We start from the raw sequence: 18,469 nt of genomic DNA, 5'->3' as shown, positions 1-18,469 counted from the left end.
GATCTGCGGTCCCCCAGTATGAAGATGACATTTTTCCAGTACATATGGAAATCGATGTATACACATATATAACTCCACGTATACACTTAGTCTAAAGTATTTCATTAAAGCACTGGACTTATAAATAAGGAGGTGGCAACTATTTCTGTTCCAGTGCATCAAATCAGGGAAACCCACCACGGTAAAAATGAAAAGATTTAACTAACCTGATCAGTTTCATCAACGCTGCTAGATTTCATAATAGAAAATGTTGGTCTGCCCTGGCTGTGTGCAAGATCCTGTGGGACACTTTGAGAAGTAGGCATTGGTGGTAAGGGTGCTCTTCTTTTCTTCGGCATTTCAGATGGCAATGTGTTTGAATCATACTGCTTGACAACAGTGCTAGATCGTGTGATAAAAGCAGGTCTCTGTTTGCTCATCAATGGAGTTGCTGGGGCACTGGCAGTCTAGGTAGAGGAAACACACGTACAATGTGAATTTCCAGATCAAAACGTTGATTATTCTGAGACTATATTTAGAAATCTTGTTCTTGTAGATAAAGAAAACAGTAACTTACTTGTTCACGTTTCTTCTTGCTTCGCTGAAAAAAGCTAAAAAATCCTTTATTTTCTTTCTCTTTCAACATATCTAGGTTTGGAGATATTTGGCAGGAATCTAAAATGAAAAGTATTTGTAGCTATTAAATTACACAGATTATTTCTTTCTGCATTATTATTATATATTTTCCTAGCAGCCTCTTGAAAAGATATACCAAACATACCTTAAATAGTCTAAGTAGATATTCCAAAAGTACAATATGAATAGACTTTCTTGACATTTTCTGTTTTTTCCCCATTAAGCCACTATAAACAAAGTCTAAAAACCTATTCTCACATAATATGGAAACTACTCCATGTTAGCAATAAGCTAAAATAGGCTTGAAAATGTCGGGAAAGATTTTTGTTGTCCATCGGAATTTCTAGGTTTACACATATATTGCAAATTTGCTACGAGTCACTGGAAAAACACACCAAATAACTTTCCACAACTGAAGACAGTGGCTGCCACTCAAATCCCATGGAAAAATGCCATGTTTTAAAAATCACAAACTTTGACAACCACGTGGAGTACTTACAAGCTAAGGTGATGGGCATCCGGTTTTTAGTACTCTATCAGGGGAAAGGGAATGAATAGCTCTTTCATTCTAAAGTTCTTTTCATCTCTGACAAAGATCTCTCCCTGAAATTCATCTGCTCTCTTAACTTTCAAACGCGCCACAATAACTTCAGTTTTCCGAATGAGACTATGAAAAGCTACTATTTGGAGGATCAGTGCTGTAATATGTACAGTATATACTGTATTTACTCCCAAGCTTTGGGGGGGGGAGTAGTAGGTACACTGGAGGGCAGAGCTAGGATACAGAGACCTAACAAGATTGGACCAAAAGAAAATCTTATGAGGACAAGTGCAAAGTCCTGCACTTGGGACAGAACAATTCACACGCTGGTACAGGCTGGGGGCTGACTAGCTAAGCAGCAGAAAAGGACCTGGGGATTACACTGGACAATAAGCTAAATGAGCCAACAATGCTCTTGCTGCCAGGAAGGCTAACAACATACTGGGCTGCATTAGTACCAGCATTACCAGCAGATAGAGGGGAATAATTACTCCCCTCTCTTTGGCGCTGGTGAGGCTGTATCTGGAGTACTGCCTCCAGTTTTGGGCTCCCACTACAGAAAGGTGGAAAAATTAGAAAGAATCCAGTGGAAGGCAACAGAAATGGTGGAGGGGGCTCCAGCACACGACTTCTGAGGAGGGACTGAGGGATCTGGGCTCATTTAGCCTGGAGAAGAGAAGACTGAGAAGCGATTTAATAGCAGCCTTCAACTACATAAAGGTTCTCCCCCTCCCCCCCTCCACTAGCCCCAGATCAACATGAGGAAACCCTCATCTTGGATTTGAGTACAGGGCAGGAGCCAGGCAGCTGCTATGGCTCTGGCACAACCTGGGTTTGGGGTCAGAGTCAGGGCCACAGCCTCTGCTTCCCCATTGCCTCTGCCCCATCCCCCTCCCACTGCCCCCCCAATCCCCAGCTCCGGTCCTGTTCTGGCCCAGGCACAGGACACATGATATCTCAAGCCCCTGCCAGGCCCTAGAAATAGCACCAGCAGCAGTGGTGGCAACTCTCATCCTGGCCCTTGCCCCACAGCTGCTATTGCCACAGCACTGGTCAGGGGTTGGAGTCAGCATGTCTCCATGCCTCTGGCCAGCGCCACAACTGACGGTAAGCAGCAGCAGGGAAAGAAGATTGCTGAGGGCAGCTTGTGATGGGGGCAGGCTGCAGGGGGCAAGTTGTGGGTTCAGGTTGTTTGACTCTTCCCCACTACCTGCCTCCCCCACTCCTTTTATCTGTTATATATTCAATCAAATGAAGAAGAAAAATCTTATTTGATAGCCCCACATTAAGATATGACCATCAGAAAACAGCTGTTTGGCCAAAAGTTTATACAGTATTTGTTACCCAAAATAGTTTACAAGCCTTACTGATAGACTGTATGAGATAACTGTGTAGCTAAGAGCTTTTCATTGTATTGCTTTCATTTTTTCTTTTTTAAAGAAGAAAGGACTTCCTGTCATTACACATATACATGCATCTGTGCAGGTGTGTGCACACAGTTGTATCCTAATCTTCCCACTTTAAGTTCCTATAGAAAATGCTACCTATAATTTAGTTTGTGCTGGGGGTGGGTAGAAATAGATGAGGGCAGGAAGTGTTTGTTTGTTTTACATTTCCAGACCAAGATGCCTTTCTTCATTACTCCTTTCAAGAAAGGAAGAGTTAAAAAAAGGTCAAAGATGAAGAAGTTGCACAAATTCATGTTCCAGGCCATTTTACAGCTAGCATGCTGATACGTAGAACTGAACAAGTGTCAAGTGAGTCTTGCAATCTTAAGCTATATAAAGATTTTCATTTTTACTGGTAAGACTTCCTAGGGTCCTCTGAGGCAACAATCTTCCCTGTTATTGCCAGGTATTTTATAGGCAGCTCCATGAGAGGGTAGCACAAACTTTGAAAAGGTGCTTGTTTTTTTACCTTAGTCTGTACATCTCATGCCAAGTCTAATTTTTGTTGTATGGTAAGGCCATGAATAGGCCTTACATTTGCACCAGGAAAAAAACCTCTCTCTTACACAAAAAGAGCTGTACAGAGATGCAAGACATTTCCATGGAAGAGAACTGGCTATTCCACAAGAAATTAGATCACATAACTTTAAGGAAGATTACCCCTCCTGATCCACCTTGAATGCTTGTACACGTCTCTCAGGTCTGAATACTTAATATCCCAGTCTTCTTCCCTCTCTTAGTAAAAGCACTTTACGCAAAATGTTTGTGCAAAGAAGCACCTAGATAAGGGATGAGCAAAATATGGCCCAAGGACAAAATCCGGCCCACCATATGATTCCATCTGGCCCGTGGGTCCCTTGGCCTCGCCTGGCCCGGGCACAGAAGGCAGTTCTGGCCGTGGTCCATGCAGCTGGTTCCACTGCTCTTGGGCTGGGCCGCCTGGCACAGCCTGCCCTATCCCCACATATGACGCTCAGGTGTGCCAGGAACTGTAGTGGGCAGGTCTGGGACAGCCTGACTCCGGGCTGCCCCCACTACTGCTTGGGACCAGGTGTGTGCCCTGCTGAGGGGGCACCAAACCCTAGCCCTGCTGCCTGGGCATCCCAGGCCCATCCGTCCTGCACCCATCTCTGAGGGGGCACCAGATGCAGTCAGCAGGCAGGGTCTCCATGGAGAGACTCCTGCAGGCAGGACACACTCAGCTGGTTGGATGGGATGGTGACAGCATGGGGCCAGGACCCAACCTGATCCACTCCCCACACATCCCTGATGCAACTAACACCCATCACAGGGACATGCAGGGAGTAGATCATGGCTCTGTCCCAGCCCTGCGCTCTCACCACTCTGCAATCTCAGCCCCAGCCCTGCCTACCTGACCTGCTCCCAGATGCTACTCTCTACCTGCCTGTGGCCCCATCCCATCTGCTCAGCTGAAAGTGCCCTGTCTGCAGTGGCCCCAGGCCAGTCTCCATGAATTTCCTGCCTGCCCACTCCATCCAGTGCCTCTGGGGGTGGGTATACAGTGGATAGACCCAGGACCAGATAGGATAAATTGCCATCTCCCTGGTTCATCTACCTGCCACCACACCACACTGTAAACAGCTGTGATAGGGAGCCAAGGCTAGGCCAGCACCTTTATACCCCCTGACCCTCTGGCCCTCAAGAGCTCACCAAAACTCTGTAAGTGGCTCTCCAGCCAAGATAACTGCTCACCCTGGACCTAGACTTAAATTCTGAAAAGCAAGGAGCAAGGTTTGATGCCTTTCTTTCTGAAATCCTTACTTGAAATATATTGGATCTGTTTTGCAGAGGTACTGAGCACACACAACTTAGCTGATTTCAAATGAGAACTGTAGATAAACAGTGTTTTTAGAAATCAGGACTGAAGTGCTTCATGTTAGGCACTTCCCCCTTCTCCCCCTCCCCCCCCCCCCCCCCCCCTCCCCCCCCCCCTCAAAAAAAAATCACACAAGAGCCACTTTGGACATTATGGCTATTACTGGGGGTTATAGACTACTCTTCTGGCTCTTTTTCCAGTGGGTTTAGTTAAAAAAATATATATATATGCATGCATGCATGCATGCATGTTCACTTCACAAATATTTCATTTCAACAACTTTCAAAGTTTTTTTGGCAGATGGTCCAAAATATGGCTTCATTTTTCCATGAACTTATAAGGTGACCTACCTATACAACTTTATCATGTTGAGGTTTTGCATATAGCAACAGCTAGATCCTAAATAAGAATGTATGTTCATTTAAAACCAGTATTGTAAGATATCATTCAGCATGAGCAAAGCTGGGTGGGCCTGGGCCAAACAGATCACAGAAAGAATTTCAGTTCTTTTGTATTCAAATTACACTTTTATGATACAAAAAAAAGCTACTCTAAGTTTTAAAAAGAAATTTGTATACAGTGTGGCATTTTTAGGATAGCATTAACCATAATAATAATAATAATAGGTATATTCACATTTGATACTTATTCTGGACACAAAGGATACCTAAAAGGTACAGTTAATAAATAAAAATGCCACTATGATGTGATCATTGGCTGCCGTTTCACAGACTAGACAAAAACACCTGACCTGGTAAAGGTGAAAGATTTAAAAATCAGCAGCTGAACTGACCAGAGCAGGGGTGGGCAAAATGCAGCCCGGAGGCCAGATGTGGCCCAGCAGGCCATTCTATTTGGCCCGTGAGGCCCCTAAAAAATTTAGAAAATTAATATTAATCTGCCCTGGGCTGCCTGTCATGTGGCCCTCGATGGCTTGCCAAAACTTAGTAACAGCCCTCTGCCCAAAATAATTGCCCATCCCTGGACAAGAGAAAAAACAAACAGCAAAATTAACTATTATGATACAGACCATCCCTGCTTGTCTGACAAAGCCTCACCTTCTTCTGCTTTTGGAAAGGCAAATAAATGGATCTATGCTTTTACTTAAGAGACATCTTTAACAGTTTTATCTGAAGCTAGCCACCATTTTAGAATTTGAAATAGGACAGCAGGTATTGTATATCAGAGACCAGAAATAGTATCGTTTGTAAAAAAACACATTAAAATTTGGCATATATTCAGTATTTCTAATCAGTTGCAGAACAATTTTTATTTAAAAATAAGTTAGTTTTTCAAAAACAATTTTCAAGATTATATTAACCTCTTCTAGCTGAGGAAAATTCCTTGGGCACTGACATACGTGCAGCTCCACTGTCTAACTCATGATAGTTTACAAAAAGCATCATGACAAGTTAGACTGACCCTCCTGATTCAACAGACATTCGCTGTCAGATTAGGAGGGGGTATAATTCAGATCCCATTTGGAGCCAATTGGGGGAGAGAGGCTGTGAGCGTGCAGCATCTGTCCCCCACTCCCCTCTCCAAGCTCCCATGATCTCTCAGGATGGGAGACGGGAAAGGCAGGGGAGCAAGTTCAGTCTGGGGTCACCCCAGCTGCGCTGCAGTAGCGGTGGTGGGTGGTATGGACTGCAACCCTCCCTTGAGGGGGCTCCAATCCCCCTGCCCTACCCTCCAGCACTGACTGGGGAGTTCACAGGCTGCACTCAACCCTCTTTCTTCCCCGCTCCCATGTTGAATACAATGTGCAGAGCAGAGCTGGACTGCATCATCCAAGTCCTACTTTGTTTACTATCTTCAGAATGGGGGGGGGGAAGGGAGCCCTATTTGGGGTTTTTCCCAGCCACCCTAGAGTGTGTGGGGAGACTGCAGCCCCTCCCAACCTCTGGGGAACCCCCAGACCAAACTCACTCCCCCCCTCCTCCCCCTCCCATTCTGAAGACAGAGCATGGAGAAGAGCTTGGCTGCATCAGCCAAACCTGCTCCTAGTTGTGCTGACAGATGTTAATGAAGGCATTCCACTTTGGGGTTCAGACTGTCACCCAACTGGGCATTTTTGAAGTGCTCTGCAGCCATGCACTTCTGTCAGTGCATGGCTTTAGAGCACTTTCAGTGGCTGCTTGCATGACAAACTGTCATGTCTTTCAGCATCAGTCACATCTGCTAGCACCCCTAGGAGCCCCAGAAGCAGCTTCAGTAAGAACAGCTGTTCACTTAACCTTCACTTAATAAGTGAAGTTTATGGGAAATGTTTTTAATTCTATCTATAATTAATTTTTTTAAGCAGTGGTTCTCAATCTTTTCTGTATCAGGACCAATTTGTAAACATCAATGGCCAGTCCTGACCCAATGTCCTTTGTGCCTGACCTGCTGCTCCTTGCCCCCAGACTCCTCTGCCAGTCTGCAAGGGAAAACCCACGTGACCCATTTCCTATACTCTTGCGGCCCATGGGTTGAGAAAAGCTGTTTTAAAGGAAGATGGAGAATGAGAAATGTTTTTAAAAGTTCAGTTGTGTTAAGGTTATAATGTGGTTATTTGGCCCACCAAGAAATGGCTATTGGCACTTAGAACTTGAACAAAATAAAATTTGGAACAGAGGGAAGTCAAAACTTCCTAAACTGATTAAATAGGGGTTTTTTTGCCCAAAATAATAATAAAATAATTGGATACTTCACTCGATCAATATTTTTCAAGGTAAAAACCCCCCTAAATAACCATTCCTAAACTGAGTTTATTAATAAAGATAAGATGAATTAAAAAGAGGAACTTTTGTTGTCATTCAAAATGGATGATGATGAAAAAAAGTGTCAATATTTTTCAATAGAATGGAAAATTTTGAAAATTTTTGATTTTAAAAAGTGTTTCTAATTATTTCATCTTTGAACCACATTTCCTTCTGGTTCATTATATTGCAACAGCTATCGTCTCAGCCCTCATTCTTTAATATGGAACAGGATCTTTGGCCAGACATACATCACTCATAATGCTTTTAGTAATGACTCCTATGCTGTACAACCATATTTGTCAGAGACAATAAACTTAGACGTAATCCTCCTCAGACTCCCACTGAAGTGAACAAGAACTGAAAAGTTGTATAAGGCTTCTGTTTTTTCATATGGTGCACTGCTGAACTTGGTAAAAATAGATGTTTTTAGGCAAGATAAAAACATAATAAAATGTTCTGATTCAGATTAAATTGAACCAGAATAAAAATTTCAGTTGTGTTTTCTCCAATTAACAACACGATTTTTGTGCCAGTTTCTACATTCCCCCTGCCATTTCATGTTTTTGCTCCATCAGAAAAAGGATGTTATGGAAAATTCTCATACAAGTAAACCATTACTCTAATTATGGTATTTTGGGCCAACTGCTTTTGAACACACACACTACTTTTTAATAAATACCATGAAGAAACATACTAAATGATAAGGCTACCGCAAAATAAGGAAAACTGTCTTTAAGCCAAAAGGCGGGGATACAAATTAAAAAGGTATAAAGAGCTCTGGAGTCTAAGGAAGAAACTGAATTGCAGGAGCCAATACTGACCAGACATGTTGGAGTAAATCTGAGAACATGTATTGAAGAGAACTACAAAAAATGGAATGGAAGTTTGCAGCAACAAGTCTTCCATAAAAGTTTGGCTTGTGATTAAGAGCCATATCTCACATTACACATGCCATGTTGACTGCACTTAAAACGTGAGTGTCCACGTTTTAAAACAGTAAAACACATGCTAAGTGCTATCATATCAAAGCAAAGTTACTCCTTTTGTGAAAAGTTGCATCTCCAGATCATATTAAGTAACACGTATTCAGCTATTACGGGAGTCAATACAAATTTAAGGTTCTGTTGCGATTCAGCTGATTTTCAGTCCCAGCCTCCACACTACAGGTCAACCAGTTCAAGACTGTCAGCAGCAGAAACCAGACTTGCCCTGAGGATCCAGCAGCAGGAATAACACCCTCTTCCAAGCTCAGCTCCTTGTGCCTCCCTCTGCCCACAGCAAAAAACTAGCTCGCTCCAACATGCCAGGGTCACATGGTAAGCAGGGTGGGAGCTCTGGGCATGGGGGCTGCATGGCTTCAAAAATGCAGATGTGAGAGCTGTGATGCCCAATGACAGAATCAGTGTCGGGAAGCACAGCCAGCTCTAACCCCAGAATGGACTGAGACCTTAGTTAAGGATTACTGTGCAGTAGGCCTGTGCGAAGCAGCAAGTATTTGCTTCGGATTCAGCTGATTTGGAAGGACAGCAATTTGATACAGCCAATTTGGCTGCAGAGATTTGGCGTGAATTTGGAGCTTTGGCCATAGGCCATACAGGCAGTCCTTGACAATGCTGGACACAGCTGCCTCCAGCTGGTAAGTCTGTTGTGGTGGGCAGAGTGGGGAGGGAAGGGGCGTGGAGAGATCAGATCATGGAGGTGCTCTACCCGCCTTGAGCAGATCCAGGGGAATATGCCCGCTCTCATGCCCTTCCGGACTGGCAGCAGGAGCCTGTGGAGGAGCCACAAGAAGAGCAGCTCCCAGACCAGCAGCTCACAGTGGTGGGAGCCCTCCTTCCCAAGTCCCATGGGCCCTCCCCACCCTGGGTGGGCAGCTTGTCGCAGCCCCAATTGCTCCCCCGCTGTGGGGGCCTTGATCTGCCCCTCCGCCACTCCCCTTCCCTCCCCCCTCCACAGCAGACTTACCAGCTGGAGGCAGCTGTGTCCAGCATCATTAAGAACTACTGCCTGTATCTCCAAATCAATTTGGAGGCTTCCGATGCGATTTGGACCTTTTAATGGGTCTCCTGATTCAATTCGGATTTGGAGATTCGACCACCAAATCGGGCCAGAATCACCCCCAAATTGAATCTGCTACCAAAGCTTCACACAGCCCTCCTGTGTAGCTGCTCAGAACAGTCTAATTTTCAGTAGGCATGGTAAAACTTACTCTGATTTATATGCAAATGTCCTCTGTAACAATGCCCTAAGTAAGAGAGAGCAGATCTGTGCCAAGAAAACCAGGTCACTTAACTTAATGCCAGGCTATTTGACCATCATTAAAATGGTGATAATAGCTCTTATTCCACAAGTATTAGTGAACCAAACAATCCAAACACTTAAGTGTACACATACATTGATAAGCACCATTTCTTTAAATTAAGGTGGGCAATTTCAGACCTTGCAGGGTAATAAAATCTCATTATTTCTCACATTGACTATGACTTATTCCTCTTTAAGAAGACAGTGAGTCTTCAGCAAATTGTCAAGATTATTTTTGGTTTTGGTTTTTAAAGGAGCTCCTACCATTAACATGATATATGCACTTAGTTGCGTCATCCTTGCATTCTTCGAAACACAGCTTGTATGCAAGTCATACCCTGAATCAAAAGTTTTGGAAAACTAGCCATTGGCAGGCATGATTTCAGTTCCAAGACAGAATTAACTACATCTGGCCACACTAACTGTAAGGAGATTAATTTTGTTTAGACCACACAATTTTAAACATTCAGTTTTTCAGAAGCAAAATTTTCTAAGTTTAAATTTATTGAAAAGCAACAAAAAAAAGATGTCTTACCTCTACTGACATCCATTGCATATAGTTCCCTTAATCCAAGGTCATTAAGCGATTTTGTCATGTCAAGGGGCTCTTGTGACTGGTAGCTTTTCAGCAATACAGTGTGTAAAGGATCAAACTCACATTTGCTACAGATAATCAGTGTGAGCTCTTGAAGAGGTGCATGCGGACTAACTCTTATTACAGTCTTCTGTGTTTTCTTATAATTTACAACTACTCTCACTGTTTGCTGAAGAAAGAAAAAAACTCCAATAAGCTGCGTTTAAGGATACCAATATAAACAGCCCAAAATCATTTCACAGATTTTTTGCACCAACCACAGAAGCTTCCCCATAAAGAACTGTTTTCTTAAAGCTTTAGCTACATTAAATGAAATTCTGCATCATTAAAGGGAGCTCTATATAAAAGGTTTCAGCAGATTTATTTACATTCAAGAAGAACAGCAATCCAGAGTATCAATTCTGACTCAGTGTTGATTTGTATTCTGAAGACAGAATGAAGAAGACGGGGGAGGGAAATGGAAGGAGGACATTCTTTCCGTATTTTTTTTAATCCATTTTTACCCATTTCAGAAAAACGTAACTACTTTACTCAATTAGATTTTTTCCTGAGGTTTATAAAATCTTGTTTCCCAGAAAATGAGGAATACCTTTGTTTAGACAGAAAGCTGATGTTGGCTTGGGGAAATCAGATCACAATCATGTCCTTTCTACTTGCTAGTGCAAGGCGGGGCACCCAAGATCACAACCAAAGTTGAAAGCTGGGTCCCACGAGTCTGGCACCAGGGAAGACAATTCAGCCGACTGGTCAGCCCCAGACCTGACCCCTCCGTATGTTCAATTTAAGGAACCATACAAACCAGCCATAGAAATACAGGTGCACATTTTATTTAGAACATTTTTATGGATGGCTTCCCATTTTATGGAGCCTTAGGCTGGGTGCTCATACAGCACCCTTAATGTGTAGTATCATGTTAAATATATATGGCATATAACATAACTGTAGCATACATGTAATATGTAAAGTGGGCCAGTCCTATATACAGCCAAGAGAAATATATTAGATTCAAAATGTCAGCTTCCCCAAATCATTAAAAATCCAAAAATTATCCTGGTGCTATGGACTGAAGTTATGATTCCCATGCAGCACTACATTCTGGCATTATCAGGCAAACCTTTATGAAGGATTTTGTCTTCTGCTGGGAAATTAAACATTCATGTAGTTCACATTTTAGTTCTCACCTCTGGAATCATAGGAGCAGGTTTCTTCTTATCCAAAAGCTTTGGCTTTAAAATCACCTTTTCTACTTCAAGCATTCCAACTGGTGTATTGGGCTTGAATTTTATCTGGCTGTTCTCTGCTGACATCAGATCTATAGTATAGCTTGATGGATTTAAACGATACTGTGCACAAAGAAAAATCAGCAAGTCCATCATGGGTTTCCTGTAAGAAAGGAAAACATATATGACATTATTTTCTTATAGGATTAGTATTAAGCAAACCAAAGAAGAATATTTTTCTGAATATTGGCAAAAGATATGTCTTTTGATTCTATTCATTAGTTTTGTAAATACTGTAAAGAAGTGTGTGGGGGTGGGGAAATGCCAAAAGCATGATCACTGAGAGAAGTAAGATATCCATTTTGTACATAGAGGATAAGAGTACAAGGAAAAAACCCACAGGTACACATGCTATTTTGAGGGCCATAAAAAACCCCACAGTTTAACACAGAACAATTTTGCGAAAGTATTTGTAGCAATTCATGCATTGACTTATTCCCAAAACTGGCCTGGCACACACTGAAGCTATTATTTCAAACTACTTAACCTTAAATGACCTGTATGTGTATATAAAGCTATTTTGGTAGGAAACACAAGTATTAATACTCTGCCTGCCCAAGGATTCAGCTTCACTGTTTTAAATTTTCCAGTTCAGAATTAAAATGTGTCTTTCTCTCTCAGAATATTTCCAAATGAAGTCTAAGAAATATCATTCACAGAGAGCAAACGTATATCAGATGAGGTTTTGCATGCGGTATGTACAGAAAGTAAACAAAGAAGAATATTAAATGAACTTTAACACTACAGAGTCCAAACACAGAGAAATTAGGGAGTGCCTCAGGACTGCCTTGCATATTTAATTCAGGAATACACTTAATCATTCACAGGGAGACTATTATTAGACACACACTTTCCCCAGAAGTCGTATCATTCAGTGTACAAGGTAGATGATGCTCTAAGGATGAATCAAGACAGTCTAGTAAATGTATATATTTTTTCATTTGTTGCAGAAATTAATATTCAAGTAGTGAATGAGAAAGTGAAGAGCAGGAAGAAAAAAAAAGAATGATCTTACACTTTAGACAATTGAATACTATTCTGGAAAAAAAACTGTATTCTATCATTGACTCTGCCAGAGAACTCCTGTGTAAGGCTGGATAAATTATATAAGCCATATAGGTGGCCATTACTGTTCTGGATATCTGATGTGAGGTATGAGACTGAGCACAGCAATTCTCCTAGGAGCAATTTAAGCTGGGTTGCTTCTTGTTTCATTTTTTCCACCTGGAGTGGCCATTTTTGCTCTGAGAGAAAAATCCTAAATACACTCTGTACACTCACAGGTTTTCTTGGGAGAGAAGCAACTCTCCCAGGAGATAATGAATGTCCATATGTGGCCTATGAAATAACATTGTAATGCATGAAGATGAAGAGCTAATTCATATTGCAAGGAGAACCTTTAATTTGGACTTACCCTAAATTTAGCATTCAATTTCTGAAACTGTAGCGCTCTCAACTTTTTTTGATTAATCCTATATTTGTGCAAGAAATGGAAAGGCTGTGGTCCATCTACTCAGCACTAGATTACTACATAATGTATGCATCTACATGTGCAATTAATGTGAATCAATAAACTCTGGCACATATTGCTCCAGAGTTTATTTCTCCTGAGCACACCATTTGAATGTGTACCCTGAACTGCAGCATACTGAGCCAATGGCGGGGAGGGTTAGCCTACCAGCCTGGGGCTGTTTCAAGCTGGCTTGACATTGTGCGGAGGGACTGGTGATGGCATGAGGGTGCTCTAGTGTGCAGCTAGTCAGCAGGCAGCCTCTGTACTGAAGCACTTTCAGCCAGGTCAGTGTCTACATGCGTGTTCCTGTGCATGAAAAAAAAACAAACAAATTCTACAGCAGGATAGTACTTGTATTTACAAGTACTCAACTGCTGCAGAGTTTATTAGTTTCCTGCAGCCTAATATGGCTGCACGTGTAGATGGTGAGACACTTACTGTGGAGCTAACTGGGCAACTCCTCAGTAATCATCTTGTGTAGACACACCCAACCAGTAGTGAAAAGGTTCACTTATTAATGGCTTCAGCAGTATATCAAATGTGGGTAACTTAAGTTGGAATCTTCACACATTCCTAAAGTAATCATTTAACTGAACAGACTTTCTGGCACTGTCTAGAATTGTGTATCCTGGAGACAATTTTGTGAATAGGATTTTTAATGTACAAGATCAGTTAAGTTCATCCTCACAGACACAACGCAAAGAAAGACAGGTTTTTGTTTAGCCAACACCAAGTGATAGCAGTGGTAAGAAGATTTTGTTGGGAGTGCAGGGTAGGAAGTATGTCACAAACCTATGATATTTTGAAATGTTCAAGGAACATCATACATGGGGGTTTTTTGTTTAATCGATATAACGTGTGTAGTGTTACATATATGTAGAGACTAAGTTGTACTTAGGCCTATTATTATATCTATGAATTGCAGTATTTTATATGAATGTAAATTTGTATTTCATAGGTTGGCCAAGACAGTTTGCCTGTGCAATGATTAATTAAGCATTCCTCTCCTATTCATACTTGAAAGTATAAAGAATTAGCTTCTGACTTGGCCAATGGTTTAATAATATAGGCCCTTGAGGATGTGGCTCAAGGCACATGAACCAGGTGCTTTCAGGCAATCGTAAATTTGCATCTTTTAAAGAAGAGACACAAAAATAACACCCAAGAACAAGTTATTCAGGGAAGGACATTTTCACAGTGGGGAAATTAAATAAGAAATGGTACAGTATCTTTAGGGCATTAAATCTTTATATGCAGATATTTTCCTGATCATAACTGAAGCAGGAAAGACTTCAGGTCTGGTAAACAAATATACCCTTTGGAGATAAGAAATTATAGGCAATTGTTTGTCATTAGTTTGTTCTCAAGCATAGGGAATAACTCTAGGCCCTCAGCTAGTGGGCTCTGTGAAGCAGGCTGACAAGAAGATGAGGCAGGAACTTTTTTTAACCTGTTGAGCTGAGTAAAAGCCACATTCTTAGGTTTGAGATGTAGGCTAAGATCAGATTGTTCCGATACTTCATTTTATTTGTTTATTCTTACACCTTTGTCTGTATCTTAACATATGGTTACTCATTTCTTATGCCTGCTGTTGTTATTATAATAAGTTTTTGTCATCTTTTATAACTATTGTTAGTGATTTCAGAGAATTTGACCATACAGACAGGCCTTTTCCAAGGAAGAGGATTGCTGTGGGGGCAGGAATCTATTATTTTTGAGCACGTGATTGGAAAAAGATACTATTCTTCCAGCTGGCAAAGAGCTGGTAAGACCTAGGTGAGACAGGTAAAGCTGAGACACCATTGCTCAAGGAAGTGATCTTTGGAGTATAAATCTCAGACTCCGAGTGGTGAAGAAGTTGATGGCAGAGAGGAGCTTGGGGCTGAAGGACACTCCTGCATCAGTAAGAATACCCCAGGAGTGTGCTTTCAAAGGTGTACCTGACTGTATCTTGGGTCAGAGGGTGTGGAGGGAAGCGTGGGGGGGGATGACGACAAGGGACAACAAGGATAGGGAGAGAACAACGGGAGGACTGTTTTTGTTTGTTTTGTAAATGAATGCTGCATTATGGATTTTAAAATGCATAAAACTTCAAGATCACTTAAATGCATAAAACTTTATAGAAAGGCATGTTTCTGCCCTGAGTTTATTCTGGTCTGTGGCACCTGGACAGAAGACAGTAGAAGCATACCACCAATTTCTAAAGAATGAATTCTAAAAGAAAGCTTTAACTCTTTCTTTCTGCTCTATTAAAGGAAAAAAATCTTTTATCTGCTCAAAACAAGGGAAAGAGCACTTAGAGTAAAAGCTCTTGTTTCAAAAGGCAATGGATGTACAAGGGAAAACAGAAGAAAGCTTTCATACCTCCATTGCAGTGGTTATTGCCAGCATAAGTGGCCTAGGGAGAAAAGCATCTTCCTCTAACACTAGCTGGGTAACTTTCACTATGCTGGGGAACAGGAATGGAGTTAAAAGTGGAGGCAAAAAGGGGAGTCAAAACCTTAACATTTAAAAAAGGATTTGAAAAAGCCAAATAATCCACTATGACTACACCACCGTAATTTCTCTGCTCTGCCCCCACGCAGCTGAATTACTGTTTTGGCGTCTTGTTGCTTTTCCAGAAGTAAACTTTATTTTCAACTGCTATTTCCGCAACACCTTTTCAGCCATCATTTCATAACAAAATAAAGATAGAATTGCTTAACTGAGGCCTCTTACTATTTTAATACATACATCTCTAGTAGTTAAAGAATGGCCAGTGTCACAACAGAGACAAGGCACATTGTGTCAACATGCCAAGTTACAGATGAAACTTAGCAGGTCAGAAAGCAGAGTCCATATGTGCATATTTGTTTAAAAGCAAACCAAACCACACCACCACCCTCCCCCGCCCCCAAACACAAAACACGAGCCGTACATGACATTGCAGCACTGTTTAAAAGAAGCATTTTAAATGAAGCAAAGCTTTAAACAAAACAAAACAAAATCCATCTTCCGACTCTCTTATGCATGACTGTTTCGATAATAAAAAAGCTGATTTGCTAAACTGGTTTGCACTGTTTTGGAAAAAAAACAAACAAAAAACTTCAAATATATTTTACAAAGCAGCAATTTGTAATCTGAATCCTCCCCACATAGTCAAATGTTGCATATGGCATGAACAAGGCCCTGCCATCCTCATCTATCCTGGGCTGCTCTTTGTAGGTCCTCTTTTGTGTTAAGCCCTGCAAGTTTTCCCTGTCTGAATATTGTCCACGATTGTGTATTTACACATTTAAAGGTCTTTCCATCAGCCTGTAGTGTCCAGAGAAACAGGTAAACATTTTGTTCTATTCGAGGACCTGTGTCCACTCTGGTCTCCAGGTTAAGCCATAAAAGGTGTAATTAAAAAAAACGTTTTGGAAAAATCAAGTCCTTTTAACATTCCTTCATTGGAACAGTTTAGTGCATGTATTGAAAGAGCTACTTTCTGTATGCTCATCTTTTCTTTTTCCCATTCAGGGCTAAGGAGAAATTCATCAGCCAACAGAAATTACACAGTTGGAGCACCATTCTGGTTAGGTGGATTGTGATCCTGTCTGGTTTTAAATATCACTAGACCAGACACCTGACACTGAATAATATTTGCTTTGAATAACAAAGTTTGACCAGGAAAGCTAAAGAAATAGCATATAGCCACTTGTCATAAAATGTTATAAAACACTTTATTTGAAACATTCAGATGGTCTTGCTTTAAAATACTTAATACAGATGTTTAATGAACTTCATTTTGAGTGATTTACATAAAGGTTTGTTCTACTAACCCAAAGAAATCATAAGATCCTAAGTCAGAGAACAGACAGCAAAGATGGCTCTACCAATATTGAAAACCAGGGCTTTCCATCATGTAATAGTGTAAGTAACACTGTTCATTACATTTGGAATACAGTGCTTAAAACAATTACATTGGTTTATCTTTAAGGAACAGAACCTTTTAATAGACCTTTGGTTAATAACAGGTAGGATATAAATACATACCCCTGAGCAGTTATTTCTGGGGCAGATTTCTGACATGAGGAAACAGCTGTGATAAAAGGTCATAGCATGCCATGTTTGTCTTTTACTAATGAACTATTTAACTGAGCTGAATTTTCTACATTAGATACCTGTTGGCTATAGGTCAAGATTAAAGACTCTTGGTATTCAGGCCTTGAGAAGCAGATTGCAGTGTCCTAAATTAAAAATATTGCCTCCAATCAAAAAAAGAGAGGCAAAGGCTTAGAAAGGCTTAAAATAAGCACAGAACTCATCTCAGACTAGAGAAAAAAATTAGGTATTTATTGTTTAGCTGCCTGTTATATGGAAGGGAGAGACTGCCTAGAAGAGATCATGCCATACTTGGATTACTCTCTCATTAAGTAACAAGGTGGATATAAGTTTTGCTTGTTTATTTTTACTATTGCATAACAAACAGCTGACTTCCAATGGCAGAAACAAAGGGACCACACAGATTCAAACTAATACGTATACTTGGCAGATAGAAAACAAGAAGCTGGCTTTAAAAAACAAAAAAACAAAACCAACTTGAAAAGCTACTACAAAAACATGCAACAGGCATATTTTCTGCAAGACCTATGAGAAGGAATTGAAATGACAGAGAAAGTTTATGGTTTGTTTTAGAATGCTAAGGTTTCTAGATTTAACCACAGCCGACAATTTCCACAGCTACCCGAGTCAGACCACATTCAGAGAACATGCACACAAGCACTTGATTATGCAGCATATTCTATTTTTCATTTGGCTTGTTATTACAAAGCTTGGTTAATAACTGTTTCTCTTAAAAATCAGATTTCAAAAGCATCAAAATTTTTTTGTCCTAAATAAGGATGGATAGGCAGGGCAGAAGGTTTCTAGGATTAGACTGCATACTACAGTAGTAGCAGTAGTATGTAAGTAGTGTTGAAAAGATTCTTACCTTGTGGCATGTCTGCCAAAAAGGTTGCCCCCATTGCTCTCTAAAATAGCACTAAGATGTATAAAACTGTCTTGGATTTCTGCCACGCAAAAGTGACCTTCATAAGAGCATTATAAGATGTACATTGGTCCCTGTTCAAGTAAGGCTCAAAGTGCTATATGACTTATTCAAAAAAAAATTCAGCTATAACCCATAAAAACTAAACTTTTGCCATCCCCCAAATTATTTTCCATGCAACATACCTGCCATTAACAGTAGTAGATTTAATCACATCCCCTGGAAGAACCACAGATAATTCAATGTCTTTATCAATTGTATTCTCTTTCTGTTCCATGGTGAAATTAGTTAGTTCTGCCTCATCCAATGAAGGAATCTCCAAGTTTTTTGGTTCAGGTGGAGGAAGTGGAGCTTTAGCTTTGGCTTTTCTTCTGAAATAAAAAAAAATAGGAAAATTATACTATGAGTACAATATTACTATGTGAATATGTTTTACATCAATGTTAAATATTAAAACAGGAAGAACTCGCCCTCAGAATAGCTAGTTCAAACCCAGACATCATAGGGCTAACAGAAACGTGGTGGGATTCGTCCCATGACTGGGCAGTTAGCATTAGGGGCTATAGGCTTTACAGGCGGGATAG

General features: G+C 40.9%; 1 protein-coding gene across 1 annotated transcript in view; it reads right to left on the bottom strand.

The window, feature by feature from the left end:
* The window catches only part of COBLL1 (cordon-bleu WH2 repeat protein like 1), a 73,988-nt gene that overhangs the window by 40,981 nt on the left and 14,538 nt on the right, over positions 1-18,469 (bottom strand). The window contains exons 2-6 of the mRNA XM_019554061.1: positions 18,071-18,256; positions 11,263-11,464; positions 10,022-10,250; positions 557-654; positions 207-446 (exon numbers count right to left, since the gene is read on the bottom strand). Of these exons, the coding sequence (XP_019409606.1) occupies positions 207-446; positions 557-654; positions 10,022-10,250; positions 11,263-11,464; positions 18,071-18,256 (955 nt within the window). The remainder of the gene's footprint in view (positions 1-206; positions 447-556; positions 655-10,021; positions 10,251-11,262; positions 11,465-18,070; positions 18,257-18,469) is intronic.

The sequence above is a fragment of the Crocodylus porosus genome, unplaced genomic scaffold (assembly GCF_001723895.1).
Source record: "Crocodylus porosus isolate Cpor-Errol unplaced genomic scaffold, CroPor_comp1, whole genome shotgun sequence".
Taxonomy (NCBI): domain Eukaryota; kingdom Metazoa; phylum Chordata; order Crocodylia; family Crocodylidae; genus Crocodylus; species Crocodylus porosus.
This window is presented reverse-complemented; position numbering and strand designations above follow the sequence as displayed.